Raw genomic sequence first — 13,984 nt, 5'->3', positions numbered from 1 at the left:
ATTCTCAGAGTAATTGAAAAGGGTTCCTAGAGGAATAATAATTGAGCTGGTACTCCTGGCTGTTTTGATAAAGGAACTATCAGGAACACAGGCAGAAGCTTGAGAAGGGTGGAGGTGCTTGGGAAAAAGATTAGAATTTGAGATGTGAGGAATGCAAGGAGACAAAGAGGTGGAAAGGGATCAATTACAAAGGAGTGTATTTGCCAAGCCAAGTAATTTAGATTTGGTTGTGACAGTGATGAGAAACCTTGAAAATTTAGTAGGGCAGTGACATGATCAGATTTGCCTTTGAGAATAAATTACTTTGGCAGAAGCAGCATGTAAGATGTATTGGAGCTGGGCAAGAATAAAGCAGGGTCACTGGTTAAAAAAATTCCTAAGACAATTGAGAGAGAGGATGGTGGTCAGAACCATGACAGCAGTGGTGAGATAGAGAGGAAGGGATATTTAGAAAGAAGAATTGACAGAATTTGGTGACTTATTACAGTTTGGGAGTTGGGGAGAGAGGGGTATATGGTGGTGCTATTCCTGAAGTCAAGGAGTGTGTGAGGAGAAGTCTTGAAGAGGAAGCTAATGAATTATTTTGAAATCATACAAGACATGGTGTATTGCTTTCATGATAAAAAGCAAAAGTGAAACATAGAGATGAGGCTGATCAGACCAAGTCCCAGTCCTTTCCTCAGAGGTCACCACTGCTACCAGCGTGGTGTGTGTCTTTTCAGACCTTGTTTTTTGTTTCCATATTTACTCAGAGAAAGTGGATTGTATAACCTTTTATATATCTAACTTACATATTTCATACTCTTTATCACTTGGTTTTTTTCTTCATACAACTGACATTTTAGAAGTTTTGATAAGTCAGTGCATATGAAATTACTTCATTATTTTTGACTGCTGCATAGTATTCCAGAGTGTTGAGTTGCCCATTGTGCCCACTGATGGATACTTAGTTTTGTACCAAATTTCCTGTTCTAACAAATGATGCTATAATGGATATACATACATTTTACATATATCTTTGTAAATTAGTGTGATTTTTTTCCTCTAGGAGTAATTACTGAGAAGTGGAATTATTCAGTCCTAGGGTATTTACTTTTACTTATATAGCTATTACCAAACTGCCCTCCAATGGCTGATTGGACTGTACAGTGTGTAAGAGTGTTCCTTATACTACACTCTCAACAACACTTGACATGATCATGATTTTTTTCTGAGTGAAACTGAGGGATCATTGCTTAATTTGTGTTTCTCTGATCATGAGTGAGGTTAGGCATGGTTTCTTTGCCATCTGTGTGTCTTCCATGGCTCACTTGTTTTTATCTTTTCCCATTAGTCTGTTGAATTCTATTTTTCTTATGGATTTGTAGGAGTTAAAAAAATTTATATCTAATCCTTCATCTGTTTTATGTCCTCATTATCTTCTTTAGTCTCCCATTTATCTTTTAAATTTGTTCATGACATGCTATTAATTTTGATGGAGGAAAACTTATTAATCTATTCCTTTATGGCTCACATTTGCTAGGAATTGTTTTTAAAGAAGCCTTGCTGACTCCTATTTTCATAGGCATATTCACTCTGTATTTCATTCTATCATTTTGATGTTTTAAGTTTTAAAATTGAGGTGTTAATGGGAAATTTGAGTAGAATTATCTAAATGTCAGGTGACTTTTTCAGAATGGAATCAAAACCTGCACTTGAAACATAGACTGGGGCTTCTCTAAGTGGAGGAGTTGGTTGAAACCACTGATGTAGATAAGATTGTCTAGAGAGAGCATGTAAAATTAAAGAGGAATGGGCCAGGGACACAGATCTGAGCAGATCTGAGGAACACCTGTATGAACAGAACTGGGTGAACAAAAAGAAATACAGGAGACCTAAAAGGAATAGCCAGAGAGGTAGGATGAAAATCAGGGAATAATGGATATGAGAAATCAAGAAAGGTGAGCTTTAAACAAGGCTGCAGTAGCCATTGGTGTCAACTATTATATCCATCAACCCATACTATAACAGTTAGTTATTTGTCTTTTTCAAGGAGATAACTTTACAGAGCAGGACCCCCTAGGTCTTACTCACTTTTCTTGATATATTCCTAGCACTGAATGTGGTGCCTGCCCATAGTGGCATTCACCCATCCATCATATATTAATCTATATATCTACAAATCTTCTAATTAACCTTGAAGTCTCGTTGAATGAATAAATTTTGAAATCTTCCTCTTTCCTTGAATCAGTTTGTCAAAGCAAATCTGAAAACTGACCCAGAATTTTGAGAGGGACTGGGACCTTTTTATCATGCTATATAACTAATATTCCTTTGGTCCTGGCCTTTAACGGACAGAGGTGGCTTCCATGAAGACATAACTTGAGGAGACATGTGGGGTTTGACTGTAAATCTGATGATTTAAGAGGAATTTTAGGAGTGTCCACAAATGCCAGCTGCTCTTTAAGGTACCTTGTACCTACCCTGGAGGCTTCATAATGGCCACTGTTCTTCTGACCTTAGTTATTTTGTGGATTTATGAAACACCTTTCCTTGAACTGTCAATCTGTAAATTGTCTGTAAGATGCAGTCCATTGGGTAAAGAATTAGAATTACTCATAAGATAGTTTCTACCTCGGTTGGTGGTGAAATTACTCACTCAGGGTATAATTAAGTCATAGATACTCTGGCTTTAATGTGGATAAAGGTGGAAAGGAAATAATTCCTGTTCCAATTTGGGTGTTTTCTGATGTTTGACAAGCATCTGGTGTGTTCAGCCATAAACTGAGGACATCTCAGAGTCCCTGTAAAGGAGTTTTTTTTGTTTTTTGTTTTCCCAAGAGAATTGGAGAATAACTGACTGGGGAGGGAAGGAAGAAGAAGAATTGAAAAAGCTGAAGGTTGCAGACAGGATGACAACAGTGAAATCTGATGGATAAGGACTAAGAAAGTTGTGGCTTGAGAGAGGAGAAAGCAGCAGAAAGAGGGGTCAGGTGAGAAGGTTCTAGGCTAAGGGGGCACAGAGCATGGATGTGCCAGGGTGTGCTGAGAGGGGTCAGGACAGGCTGGAGCACCAGCAGGTTGGCCTCACAGAGGGCCCTGCATTGGTGATCCCCTTGACCTGCCCATACTGTTCTCCAGAGGTCATGTGTGGACATGGCCTGGCGAGTGCACGTGCAAGGTAACAAAACACAAACACTCAGATGTTGCAGACAAATTAAAATTTATTGAGACAGACAGAAATGCACCTACTCAGGACTACAGTTAAGCATTTACTATTAACCAAAGAGTCGTATTCACATTCCAGATAAGTCTATGTGGGAAAGCATTCAGAATTTACTAGGTTTTTCTACTTTGCTATTTCATCTACAATAGGGACAACAAACTGACACTCAGGATTTGGAGGGCTCTCATTACAATGCTACACATTGAGCAGAGACAAACATCAGTGACTTTGAGAAAAAGGTATAAAAAGACCAAAACCACCCACTGTAGAAAGGGCTCTTGGATGTTACTGTACAGTGTGGTCAAGGTAAAAACTAAACAAAACTGTAGATGGCATCCCATGAAGAGGAGAAAGGCAGACCTGGACAGACACGCTGTCATTCACTGCTGGGCATGGGAAAATGGGAATAAAGGAGGAGGACCTGATATAATACCTCGAATTCAGTATGAAGGTATTCCCATGCCTAGAATGTTCACGGAAACAAAAAGACAGTAATATGGTAGACAGCTAACCACTGTGGAAGAAAATTCTGGGGCTTACCTTAGATGCCAAGGAAATGGTATCAAATAAAAGAACCATTTATGGAATAAGAATAAAACTATTTACTACGGAGGTTCCAAAAATGAGCCAGTGAAGTTTCAACTCCATATCTGTCTCCAACAAGGGAATGATTATCACAGTACTATTTTTTTTTAATCAAGATTTTTATGTATACTCCATCACTAGCTAAAGGGCTCCTGCCAAAAAAGAGGAAAGCAAAAATTCTTCTTCTAAGGATGAGGTAACTAAAATATCACATCTTTACTACTTATGCAAAGTACCTTTAAAAAATATCTAATGCTGTCTTGCCAAAGTGAGGCATGAAAAGTGGCGTTAATGTTGCTCCATTGATTTGGGGTTCCAGTCTTCGGAGGGCTTTTTATTTAATATTTTAATGAATCAAAATATCTTCTTGGAATGTCTCTGAAAATGAGCATCTCATTACCTTCCTGGGAATTGACTAGTGAGCACTCTTCTCCATCATTAAGTTAATGCTAAGGATCTTTAAGTGTCATCTTAATTTGACACTTGTCATAAGATAATTAGGCAAATTAAAATCAATGTGGTTCATTCTGTTCCTAGAACTTTCTCTAAGTGAAATCAATTTGTCGATTTTAATTTGTTCTCTTAGGCATTTTTCCAAGCTCACAGGAGATAGTAACCATGGTTTTCTTTGATGGTCTAAACTGAGATTTTTTTAGTATGTCTCGATTCTTTTATACATTCGATTGTAATTTAGCTGCAATTAAGCACCTGTTTTCTAAATTATCATCTCAGAGTTTTGTTCAAGTGAGACAAAAACAAAAACAAAAACTGAAACAGAGGTGAAGGAGTTGAGATCCCAATGCAGAGCTTTCCTATGGTCACCCGATACCTAGGGTCCTGGCTGTACTCATTCTATCAGGCCAAATGAGTTTGCCGTATCAAGTAAGTTCATGTCCCATCTGAGCCAAGTCCAGGGATAATGCCACTGGGTCTGGCCAATGCAGGGATTGGAAAATACTAGTTTGAGGTGGGCTGGTAAAGTATAAACAAATGGTCAGTTTGGAGCAAGGACTGGTCAGCTGCTGCTGTAATCATGGTTTGGCTGAGTATATTTTTCGCCTGAGTTTATGTGGTCTCCTTGTGGACTAGCTGGAGTTCAGGAAGGGAAGAAAAACAAATGTGGGCAAGAGAGCCTTGCTGGCTGGCTGATGAGGGCATCCATGTGGGTGGAAACCAGGTGGGGCAGGAGCTTAAGGCCCTGTACTGAGCTAAATGGGGCCACTTTGAAGACTACTCTTTGGTACTTGTATGGGGGCCAGCTTGATAGGGGAAGAAATCCTAAAGACTATGGAGATGATGACCCTACCAAATTTGGAGATAGACTCTAATCATGAGTTAACTTAGGGAAAAGAAATGCAATGGTAAAGGGCTTTCTTCATTAGTACCTTGACACTTGTGTCAGGGAGGGGATGAGGGCAGGACTAGCTCTTAAAAATCTAGCCCTAGCTTCCCATGTGCTGTCATGGAGTTCTTTCTAGGCCTCCATCTGAGATTCTTTAGAAATGATGAGCGATCAAAAATCTGTAGAGCTTTTATAGCCTCATCACGATATGTGGATAGAGAGTGGCAAAACTGAAACATTAAGAATCCTGAATTTTCTTCTGCTAAGGAACAGCGAGGGACTGTCTTCTCAGAGAGCAGAGGGTATGTGTACATGCCTTAGAAAAAGCCCTTGAGTAGGTAGGAAGGGAGGGGTCTGCTGCAGACAGGACTGCTGCAAGCCCCAGGGGGGCTTGAGCTGAAATGAGAGAGATGGCTGGTGAAGCTGCCCACGTGGGAGTCACATGGCTTCTGCGAGGAAAGCAATTTAGGCAGACAGAGGCTTATCCAAATCAAAGAGGCTTCCAATAACTCTGCTGCCGCAGACAGAAGCAGCCTCCTCAGTCTTCAGGCTACAAGTGCCAACTGTTAGTGCAAAAAAGGACTTTGATACACATTTCCTATTCCAGAAATGATGATCCAGGTCTGGACAAGCTGACAAATGTGTAATTGTTTTTCAAATGAGTTTTTAATAGATACCCAAACCCTTTTTTTCTGAGAGGTGTGTATAGTCTCTTCTGTACGTACTTACATGTTTATGTACATACAGAGAGAAGCGTCCAGACACCTTTTCTAATAAAGGAGATCAGTTCCCCAAAGGGACTCTTGACTGAATTAAGGCTGTTGTTTGTAAGAAGCCAGATCGAGTAATGTGAAAAAATAACTTGTAATAATAGACACCAGGGGTGTTGGGGGGCAGTGGGAACAAGGTACAGTGCAGTGTGTTTTCCACAACATCGACAGGACACAAGAAAATCACTTAGACACGGTAAAGCTGGGAACCATGCTGTACTAACCACCAGTGTCGGTGATCGCAAAGGGTCTTTGACGTTTGAGGGTAGGGGCTCCCTGCACTGTCAGAATCCCACATAAATCACATGCTTGTTGCAAAAAACTCACGGGAGGGAAGGAGGCTCTAATTCAGCCAGCCTTCCCCTGTCTAAGATATAAAACACAACACCCTTTTTCCCACACTCTGTATGCAAAATCGGAATGCTCTGGGAACAAGGAGTTGTCTTCCAAACCTTAGGTTGGGTAGAGAGGGCAACAATGGAGAAGAGGCCATGTGCCGTGGCATCTTAGATACAAATGCAGGAACAGGAAGTGACTTGCAGTGTTGTGCGAACCTCGTGTCCTCCTCCTTGTGGGGACTACCATATGTACCCGACCTCGTCCTCTTTCTCGTCGTCCTCGTCCTCATCATCCTCCGTCACTGCCCGGGCGTGCACCCGCACCTTCCCCCCTTTGTCCTTTGGTCCCAGCTCCCATTCATCCTCTAGGTCATCCAGCAGGACCACAGAGCCGCCACTGCCAAAATCCCCTGAAGTTTCCTGCTCCTCTTCTGAAACATTAAGAAGGAAGAAAAGATCTGAGGTTAGTTTCTGCTTATGCCTCACGACTTCCTTAACTGTAGGGCAAAATCATGCAATTTACCTTCTGAACATGAGAGCATCCCTGTCTACCTGGCATGGACCACAAGCTTTATTCTAATATGAGCCCCAGAATTCTTGAGACGTTTCTACCTTTTGGGGAGGTTTATCTGAGTCACTCTTTGCCTGCAACCGTTTCTGACTGTCAAAAACTGTTGTCCAGTTCATTGGCAATAGTGAGCTCCTGGCACTCGGAAAACTAGCTATGCATTATCTCATGTGATTTCAGGGTTACTTTATCTCCATTGTAAGCTCACTCACTGTAGACCATAACGACCTCTACAAGTTCTTCTGCCCAGATCCTCATACAGTGAGTACCTGTAAGTCACCAGAGGTCATTGGGGGCTGATGCAGCAGGCCTTACTCACCACAGCTCACAGCACCCTGTTTCCTGGAGCCAGCTAGCTCGTTCCCGTATTTATCCACACACCAGCACTGCCCTGTGCTGCCGTGGCACTGTGTGGCTTTGTAATAGCCCTCCTCATTACACCGAGGTATGAACGCTCCTGGGAGAATGAAAGGTCCAACTTGAATCAGAGAAGTGCACAGATACTCAGAGTTAATGCCCTCAAAAATAGACAAGAGGGCTCACACATCAGACAGGGTATTTACTGCAAAGCCAGCAAGAAAGAATGGCATGCTTGGTTATTACCTAATCAAAATTACAGGGCCCTACCTAGGACTTGCTCAAGGTTAGATAGGACTCCTTCTTGGATGAGTTCTCTTTTTCCCTGTGGTTCTACTCTTATTAATAACTTTTTATTTCAGAAGTTTTTCCAGTTTTATTGAAATGTAATTGACATATAATAGACACACAGCACTGGATAAGTTTAAGGTGTATAGCACAATGATTTGACATATATTGTGAAATGATTACCACAGGAAATTTAGTTTACATCCATCATCTCATATAGAAAAAAAAAGGTTGTTTCCTTGTGAGAAGAACTCTCAGGATTTACTCTTAGCAACTTTCATATCTTCCCTACAGCAGTGTTAACTATAGATATCACGTTGTATGTTACATCCCAGTACTTATTTCTCTTATAACTGGAAGTTTGTACCTTTGGACCACCTTAATCCAATTTTCCCACTGTCCATACTCTGCCTGTGTTTACCACCAGTCTCAAAGTTTGTTTTTAGATTACACATACAAGTGATCATACAGTATTTTCTTTCTCTGTCTGACTTACTTCACTTAGGATAATGCCCTCAAAGTCCATCCATGTTATCACAATTGGCAGGATTTCCTTCTTTCTTCGGGCTGAATGATGTTCTGTTCATATATGTGTGTGTGTGTGTGTATATACATACATACATATAAACATATATGAACTTCTTTAGCCATTCATCTGTTGATGAACACTTAGGTTGTTTCCACATCTTGGCTAATGTAAATGATGCTGCCATGAATATGGGTGTGCAGATATTTCTTTGATGTAGTATATTCATTTCCTTCAGATATATTCCCAGAAGTAGAATTTCTGGATCATATGGTAGTTCTATCTTTAATTTTTTGAGGAACCTCCATACTGTTTTCCATAGGGCTGCACCAATTTATAATCCCAGCAACAGTGCACAAGGGTTCTCCTTTTTCCACATCCTTGCCAACATTTGTTATCCCTTGTCTTTTTCATGACAGCCGTTCTAACAGACCTGGTATCTTATTGTGGTTTTGATTTGCATTTCCCTGATGATTAGTGAGGCTGAGCACCTTTTCATGTACCTGTTGACAATTTGAATATCTTCTTTGGAAAAAATGTCTATTCAGTTCCTTTGTCCATTTGTCAAATTGAATTATTTGTGGAATTTTTTGTTTGTTTTTGCTATTGAGTTGTATGAGTTCTTTATATATATTGATATTAACCCCTTATCTGATATATGGTTTGCAAATATTTCTTCTCATTCCATAGGTTGTCTTTTCGTTTTGTTGATTGTTTTGCTGCACAGAAGCTTTTAAGTTTGATGTAGTCCCACATATTTTTGATCTTGTTGCTTGTGTTTTAGGTGTCATATGCAAAAACTCACTGCCAAGGCCCATGTCAAGAAATTTTTCCTATGTGTTTTTCCTAGCAGTTTTATTGTTTCCAGTCTTACATTTAGGTCTTTGATCAATTTCAAGTTAATTTTTGTGAGTGGTGTAAGATAGGGGTCTAGTTTCATTCTCTTACATGTGAATGTCCAATTTTCCCAGCACCATTTATTGAAGAGACTGTCTTTTGAATATATTAGTTGATTGTATACGTATGGGTTTATTTCTGGGCTCTCAATTATGTTCTGTTACTCTATGTGTCTATTTTTATGCCAGTACAACCTTGTTTGTTGACTGTAGCTTGATAATACAACTGGAAATCAGGAAGTGTTCTTCTTTGTTCTTTCTTAGAGTTGCTTTGGCTATTTGGGGGTTTTGTGGTTTCATATAAATTTTAGGATTGTGTTTCTATTTCTGTAAAAAAAAATGCTACTGGGATCTTTATAGAAATTGCTTTGAATCTATACATGACTTTGGGTAGTATAGACATTTTAACAATATTAATTCTTCTAATCCATGAATATGGGATTCCTTTCATCAATGTCTTGCAGTTTTCAGCATAGAGATCTTTCACCTCCTTGGTTAAATCGTATCATCTGCAAACAAAGAAAATTTTACATCTTCCTTTCCTTTAATGTGCTGCTAGAGAATTTTTGCATCTATATTCATCTGGGATATTGGCTTGTAGTTTTCTTTTCTTGTAGTGTTTTTCCTGGCTTTAGTATCAAGGTAATGCTGGCTTCATAAAATGAGTTTGGGAGTGTTCCCTCCTCTGAAGTTTTTTGGGAAGAGTTGGAGAAGGACTGGTGTTAATTCTTCTTTAAATATTTGGTCAAATTCACCAGTGAAGCTATCTGCTCTTGGTCTTTTCTTTCTTGGGAGATTTTTGATTATTGATTCAATCTCCTCACTAGTAACCAGTCTGTTCAGATTTTCTATTCCTTCCTGATTCAATAACATTAATACTTGAGAGAATCATAGGATTTTTTATCCTTTATATGCTTTTAATGAGTGGCACAATTTTTAAAAATATATCTTTGCTTTCCTGGAATAAATACTACTTGGTCATGATATATTGGATTCAATTTGCTGATCCTTTTGCATCTATGTTACTGAGTGATAGAGGCATATAGTTTTGTTTCTTCAATTTCTGTATCAAAGCAACTAATTTGTAAAGTGATTCAGGTATTTTTCTTTTTCTGTACTCCAGATGTTTTGTATAAAATAAGAATGATCTCTTCCATGGATTCACCCATAAAAATATTTTGAGCCTGGTGCCTATTTTAGGAGGTGACATTAGTATTTTGATTTTGATTTTAAATTAATGTGTTTTTGTTTTTGTTTTTAATCCTGTTGGGTCTTCTTTTTCTTCATGACCCATACTCATAGTATCCTTTTCAACTAGGTTTTCGTAATTGCTGTAAGTTGGTTTATAGCAATGGTTTCCAAAGTGTGGGCCCAGGACCAGCAGCTGCATCATCAGTGGGAAACAAACTGCTTAGAAAAGCAAATTCTTGAGCCCACCTCAAACCTACTGAATTAAAGACTTTGAGAGTGGGGCCCAGCAAACTATGCTTTAATAAACTCTCCAAGTGTTTCTGTAGTTCTCAAACTGTGAAGTTTGAGAACTACAAGTTTATACTATTCATCTATATCTGAGGTTACAGCCCATTTTTAAATTCATGAGACTATTTGAGGCTTTCACATTGTCAAAGTTTTGTCTATTTGATTTCTTTTTGCTTTAGTCTTAACTGTGTTGTCCTTATAGCTTTTTGATTTGAAATTTTAGGTTTTTTTTTTTCCAGAAATGCATTTGAAGCTATGAATGTTCCTCTAAGTTTCATTTTAGTTGCTTCTCTGTTTTTGGCACATAGTGCTTTCATTTTCATTCAGGTCTAAATGTTTTGTAGTTTTACTTTATTTCATCTTTGACTAATTATTTAAAAAAAAAACCCAGACATACAAGGTTGTGTAACCTCATTTTTTACTTCTGTTTGTATTGTGTTGTAGAGAATATCATCTATGATACTTTTTTGAGATGCTTAGTTTTAGTTTTCTTTTGTGTAATCCATGACAAATGTCATGTGTGTTTGAACAGACTATTCTATGCCTATGTACAGGAATACATATATAAAAATGCTAGTGAATTATGTTGTTAATTTCTTCTTTGTATACTTGAACTGTAAATTTTCAGGAAGAGGTATATTAGAGTCTCTGATTAGGCTATAGATATGACAACAACTCCTTGCAGTTCTGTTACTTTGTGTGTGTGTGTGTTCTTTTTTTAAAATTTTTATTTTATATTGGACTATGGTTGATATACAACGTTGTGTGAGTTTCAGGTGTACAGCAGAGTGATTCAGTTATTCATATACATGTATCTATTCCTTTTCAAATTCTTTTCCCATTTATGTTATTACAGAATATTGAGCAGTGTTCCCTGTGCTACACAGCAGACCCTTGTTGGTTATCTATTTTAAATGTAGTAGTATGTACATGTCCATCCCAAACTCCCAGTTTATCCCTCCCCACCTCCACATTTCCCCTTTGGTAACCGTAAGTTTTTCTATGTTTGTGAGTCTGCTTCTGTTTTGTAAATAAGTTCGTTTGTATCATTTTTTTCAGTTCTGCATATAAATGATATATGGAAACAACGGAATATTACTCAGCCATTGAAAAGCAACATGGATGGACCTGAGATTATCATACTAAGTGAAGTCAGACAGAGAAAGACAAGTATCATATGATATTGCTTTATATGCAGAATCCAAAAAAAAAAAACTATACAAATGAACTTATTTAGAAAGCAAACAGACTCACAGAATTAGAGAATGAACTTAGGGTTACCAGGGAGAGTCGGGGAGGGATAGACTGGGAGTTTGGGATTGACACGATCATATGGTTTTTATTCTTCACTTTGTTAGCATGGTGTATCACACTGAATGATTTGTGGATATTGAAAAATCCTTGTGTCCCTGGGATAAATTCCACTTTACCATGGCATATGATCCTTTTAATGTATTGCTGGATTCAGTTTGCTAGTATTTTGTTGAGGAGTTTTGCATCTATATTCATCAGTGATATTGGCCTGTAATTTTCTTTTTTGTGGTATCTTTGTCTGGTTTTGGTATCTGGGTGACAGTAGCCTCATAGAATGAGTTTGGGGGTGTTCCTTCCTCTGCAATTTTTTGGAAGAGTTTGAGAAGGATGGGTGTTAGCTCTCCTCTAAATGTTTGATAGAATTCACCTGTGAAGCCATCTGGTCCTGGACTTCTGTTGGGAATTTTTTAATCACACTTTCAATTTCAGTGCTTGTGATTGGTCTGTTCATATTTTTTATTTCTTCCTGGTTCAGTCTTGGAAGGTTCAATTCTAAGATTTTGTCCATTTCTTCTAGGTTGTCCATTTTAGTGGCATATAATTGCTTGTAGTAGTCTCTTAGGATCCTTTGTATTTCTGTGGTGTCAGTTGTAACTTTTCCATTTCTAATTTTATTGATTTGCATCCTCTCCACTTTTTTCTTGATGAGTCAAAGGGTTTATCTTCTCAAAGAACCAGCTTTTAGTTTTATTGATCTTTGCTATTGTTTTCTTTATTTCTATTTTATTTATTTCTGCTCTGATCTTTATGATTTATTTCCTTACTACTAACTTTGGGTTTTGTTCATTCTTCTTTCTCTAGTTGCTTCAGGCGTAAGGTTAGGTTGTTTATTTGGGACTTTTCTTGCTTCCTGCGGTAAGGTTGTATTGCTATAAACTTCCCTCTTAGAACTGCTTTTGCATCATCCTGTTTTCATTGTCATTTGTCTCTAGGTATTTTTTGATTTCTTCAGTGATCCACTGGTTGTTTAGCCTCCACATGTTTGTGCTTTTTTCCAGTGTTTATCTTATAGTTGATTTCTAATCTCACAGCACTGTGGTCAGAAAAAATGCTTGATATTGACTGCGATTTTCTTAACGTTTTCTTAACTTTACTAAGGCTTGCTTTGTGACCCAAGATGTGATCAATCCTGGAGAATGTTTTATGCGCACTTGAAAAGACTGTGTATTCTGCTGCTTTTGGATGGAATGCTGTATAAATATCATTTAAGGCCTGTGTTTCCTTATTGATTTTCTGTCTGGATGATCTGTCCATTGATGAAAGTGGGGTGAAGTCCCCCACTATTATTGTGCCACTGTCAATTTCTCCTTTTATGTCTGTTAGTATTTGCCTTATATATTGAGTGCTCCTATGTTGGTTACATCTATAGTTACAATTGTTATAATGTTACATTTTGTTTTAAAGTTATGGGTATACCAATTGATGACATAACAACATAGTAAATGTAACATTTCAGCAAGATAATAATACCTCTTTCTCTTAAGAATTGAAAACAAAGTATTTGCTCTTGTCAGATTTTCTCAGTCTCTGTCTCATAATAAATGAGTTTGGTCCAGTCACATTTATGGTGATTACAGATATGTGTGTTTTTATATCTACCACTGTATTTTGTGTTTGCTATCTTCCCCCTTTCCTGCTTTCTGTTGAAATGATCAAGTTTTCTTTATTCTATGGTTGTCTTCCATAGGTTTAAAAACTATCTATCTATTCTTTTTCCAATGTTTTTACTGTTACCTTAAAATATGCACTGAGAATCATATTCTTCTTAGTTAATCTATATTTTCTTTTATTCCTGAATAAACCAGACACATTTTTATCACTGACCCCAACAGTCTGAAATTTTAATTCTACCTTGATATCAAAACATTTTTATAGTTCATATTTGTTTAGATTTAGCAGCATGCCTTATTTCTTTTCCACATTGTATCTCAATAATTCCTTCTGCTATTGTTTATCTTCTGCATATTAAAACCTTTAGTAAGTCTACAGTTAGTAAGCTTACTGAATCTGTGGTTTGAGAATATGTCTGTTATCACACTTGGATGATCACTGAGATAAATTTAACATTCTAGGTTCAAAGTGATTTCCTCTGAGCATTCTGAAGATAATATTTTCTCTTCTTAAATCAGTGATACCAATCTGATTCTCACTCAACTGTAGGTAATATTTATGACAGTTTTTAGTTTTCATTTTTCTTAAGGGGCATGTGTGTTTGATGATTGTGTGCTCATCTACTATGGGACAATTCTCCTCAGTGTAACCTGAGTAGTAACATTAATCAGCCATGTGAAGATGGAGGTTTCTGCTTACCACTGG

At 37.8% G+C, this 13,984-nt stretch overlaps 1 protein-coding gene and 1 long non-coding RNA gene across 3 annotated transcripts in view; one reads left to right on the top strand and one right to left on the bottom strand.

Annotated features, from left to right (window-relative positions):
* LOC309805795 overlaps positions 1 to 13,984 on the top strand; it is a 188,882-nt gene that overhangs the window by 174,463 nt on the left and 435 nt on the right. The gene's annotated exons all lie outside the window — the stretch shown is intronic.
* SPOCK1 (SPARC (osteonectin), cwcv and kazal like domains proteoglycan 1) overlaps positions 5,941 to 13,984 on the bottom strand; it is a 528,713-nt gene continuing 520,669 nt past the window's right edge. The window contains exons 10-11 of one of the 2 annotated variants that reach the window (XM_082623997.1): positions 7,128 to 7,265; positions 5,941 to 6,671 (exon numbers count right to left, since the gene is read on the bottom strand). In XM_082623997.1, the coding sequence (XP_082480123.1) occupies positions 6,481 to 6,671; positions 7,128 to 7,265 (329 nt within the window). In that variant the 3' untranslated portion in view covers positions 5,941 to 6,480. The remainder of the gene's footprint in view (positions 6,672 to 7,127; positions 7,266 to 13,984) is intronic. The other variant, XM_082623998.1, reaches the window with a different exon arrangement.

This window comes from Mesoplodon mirus (genome assembly GCF_964341445.2).
Source record: "Mesoplodon mirus genome assembly, chromosome: 5".
In the NCBI taxonomy this organism is placed as follows: domain Eukaryota; kingdom Metazoa; phylum Chordata; class Mammalia; order Artiodactyla; family Ziphiidae; genus Mesoplodon; species Mesoplodon mirus.
The sequence above is the reverse complement of the archived record's forward strand: the minus strand, read 5'-3'. Positions and strand labels throughout refer to the sequence as shown.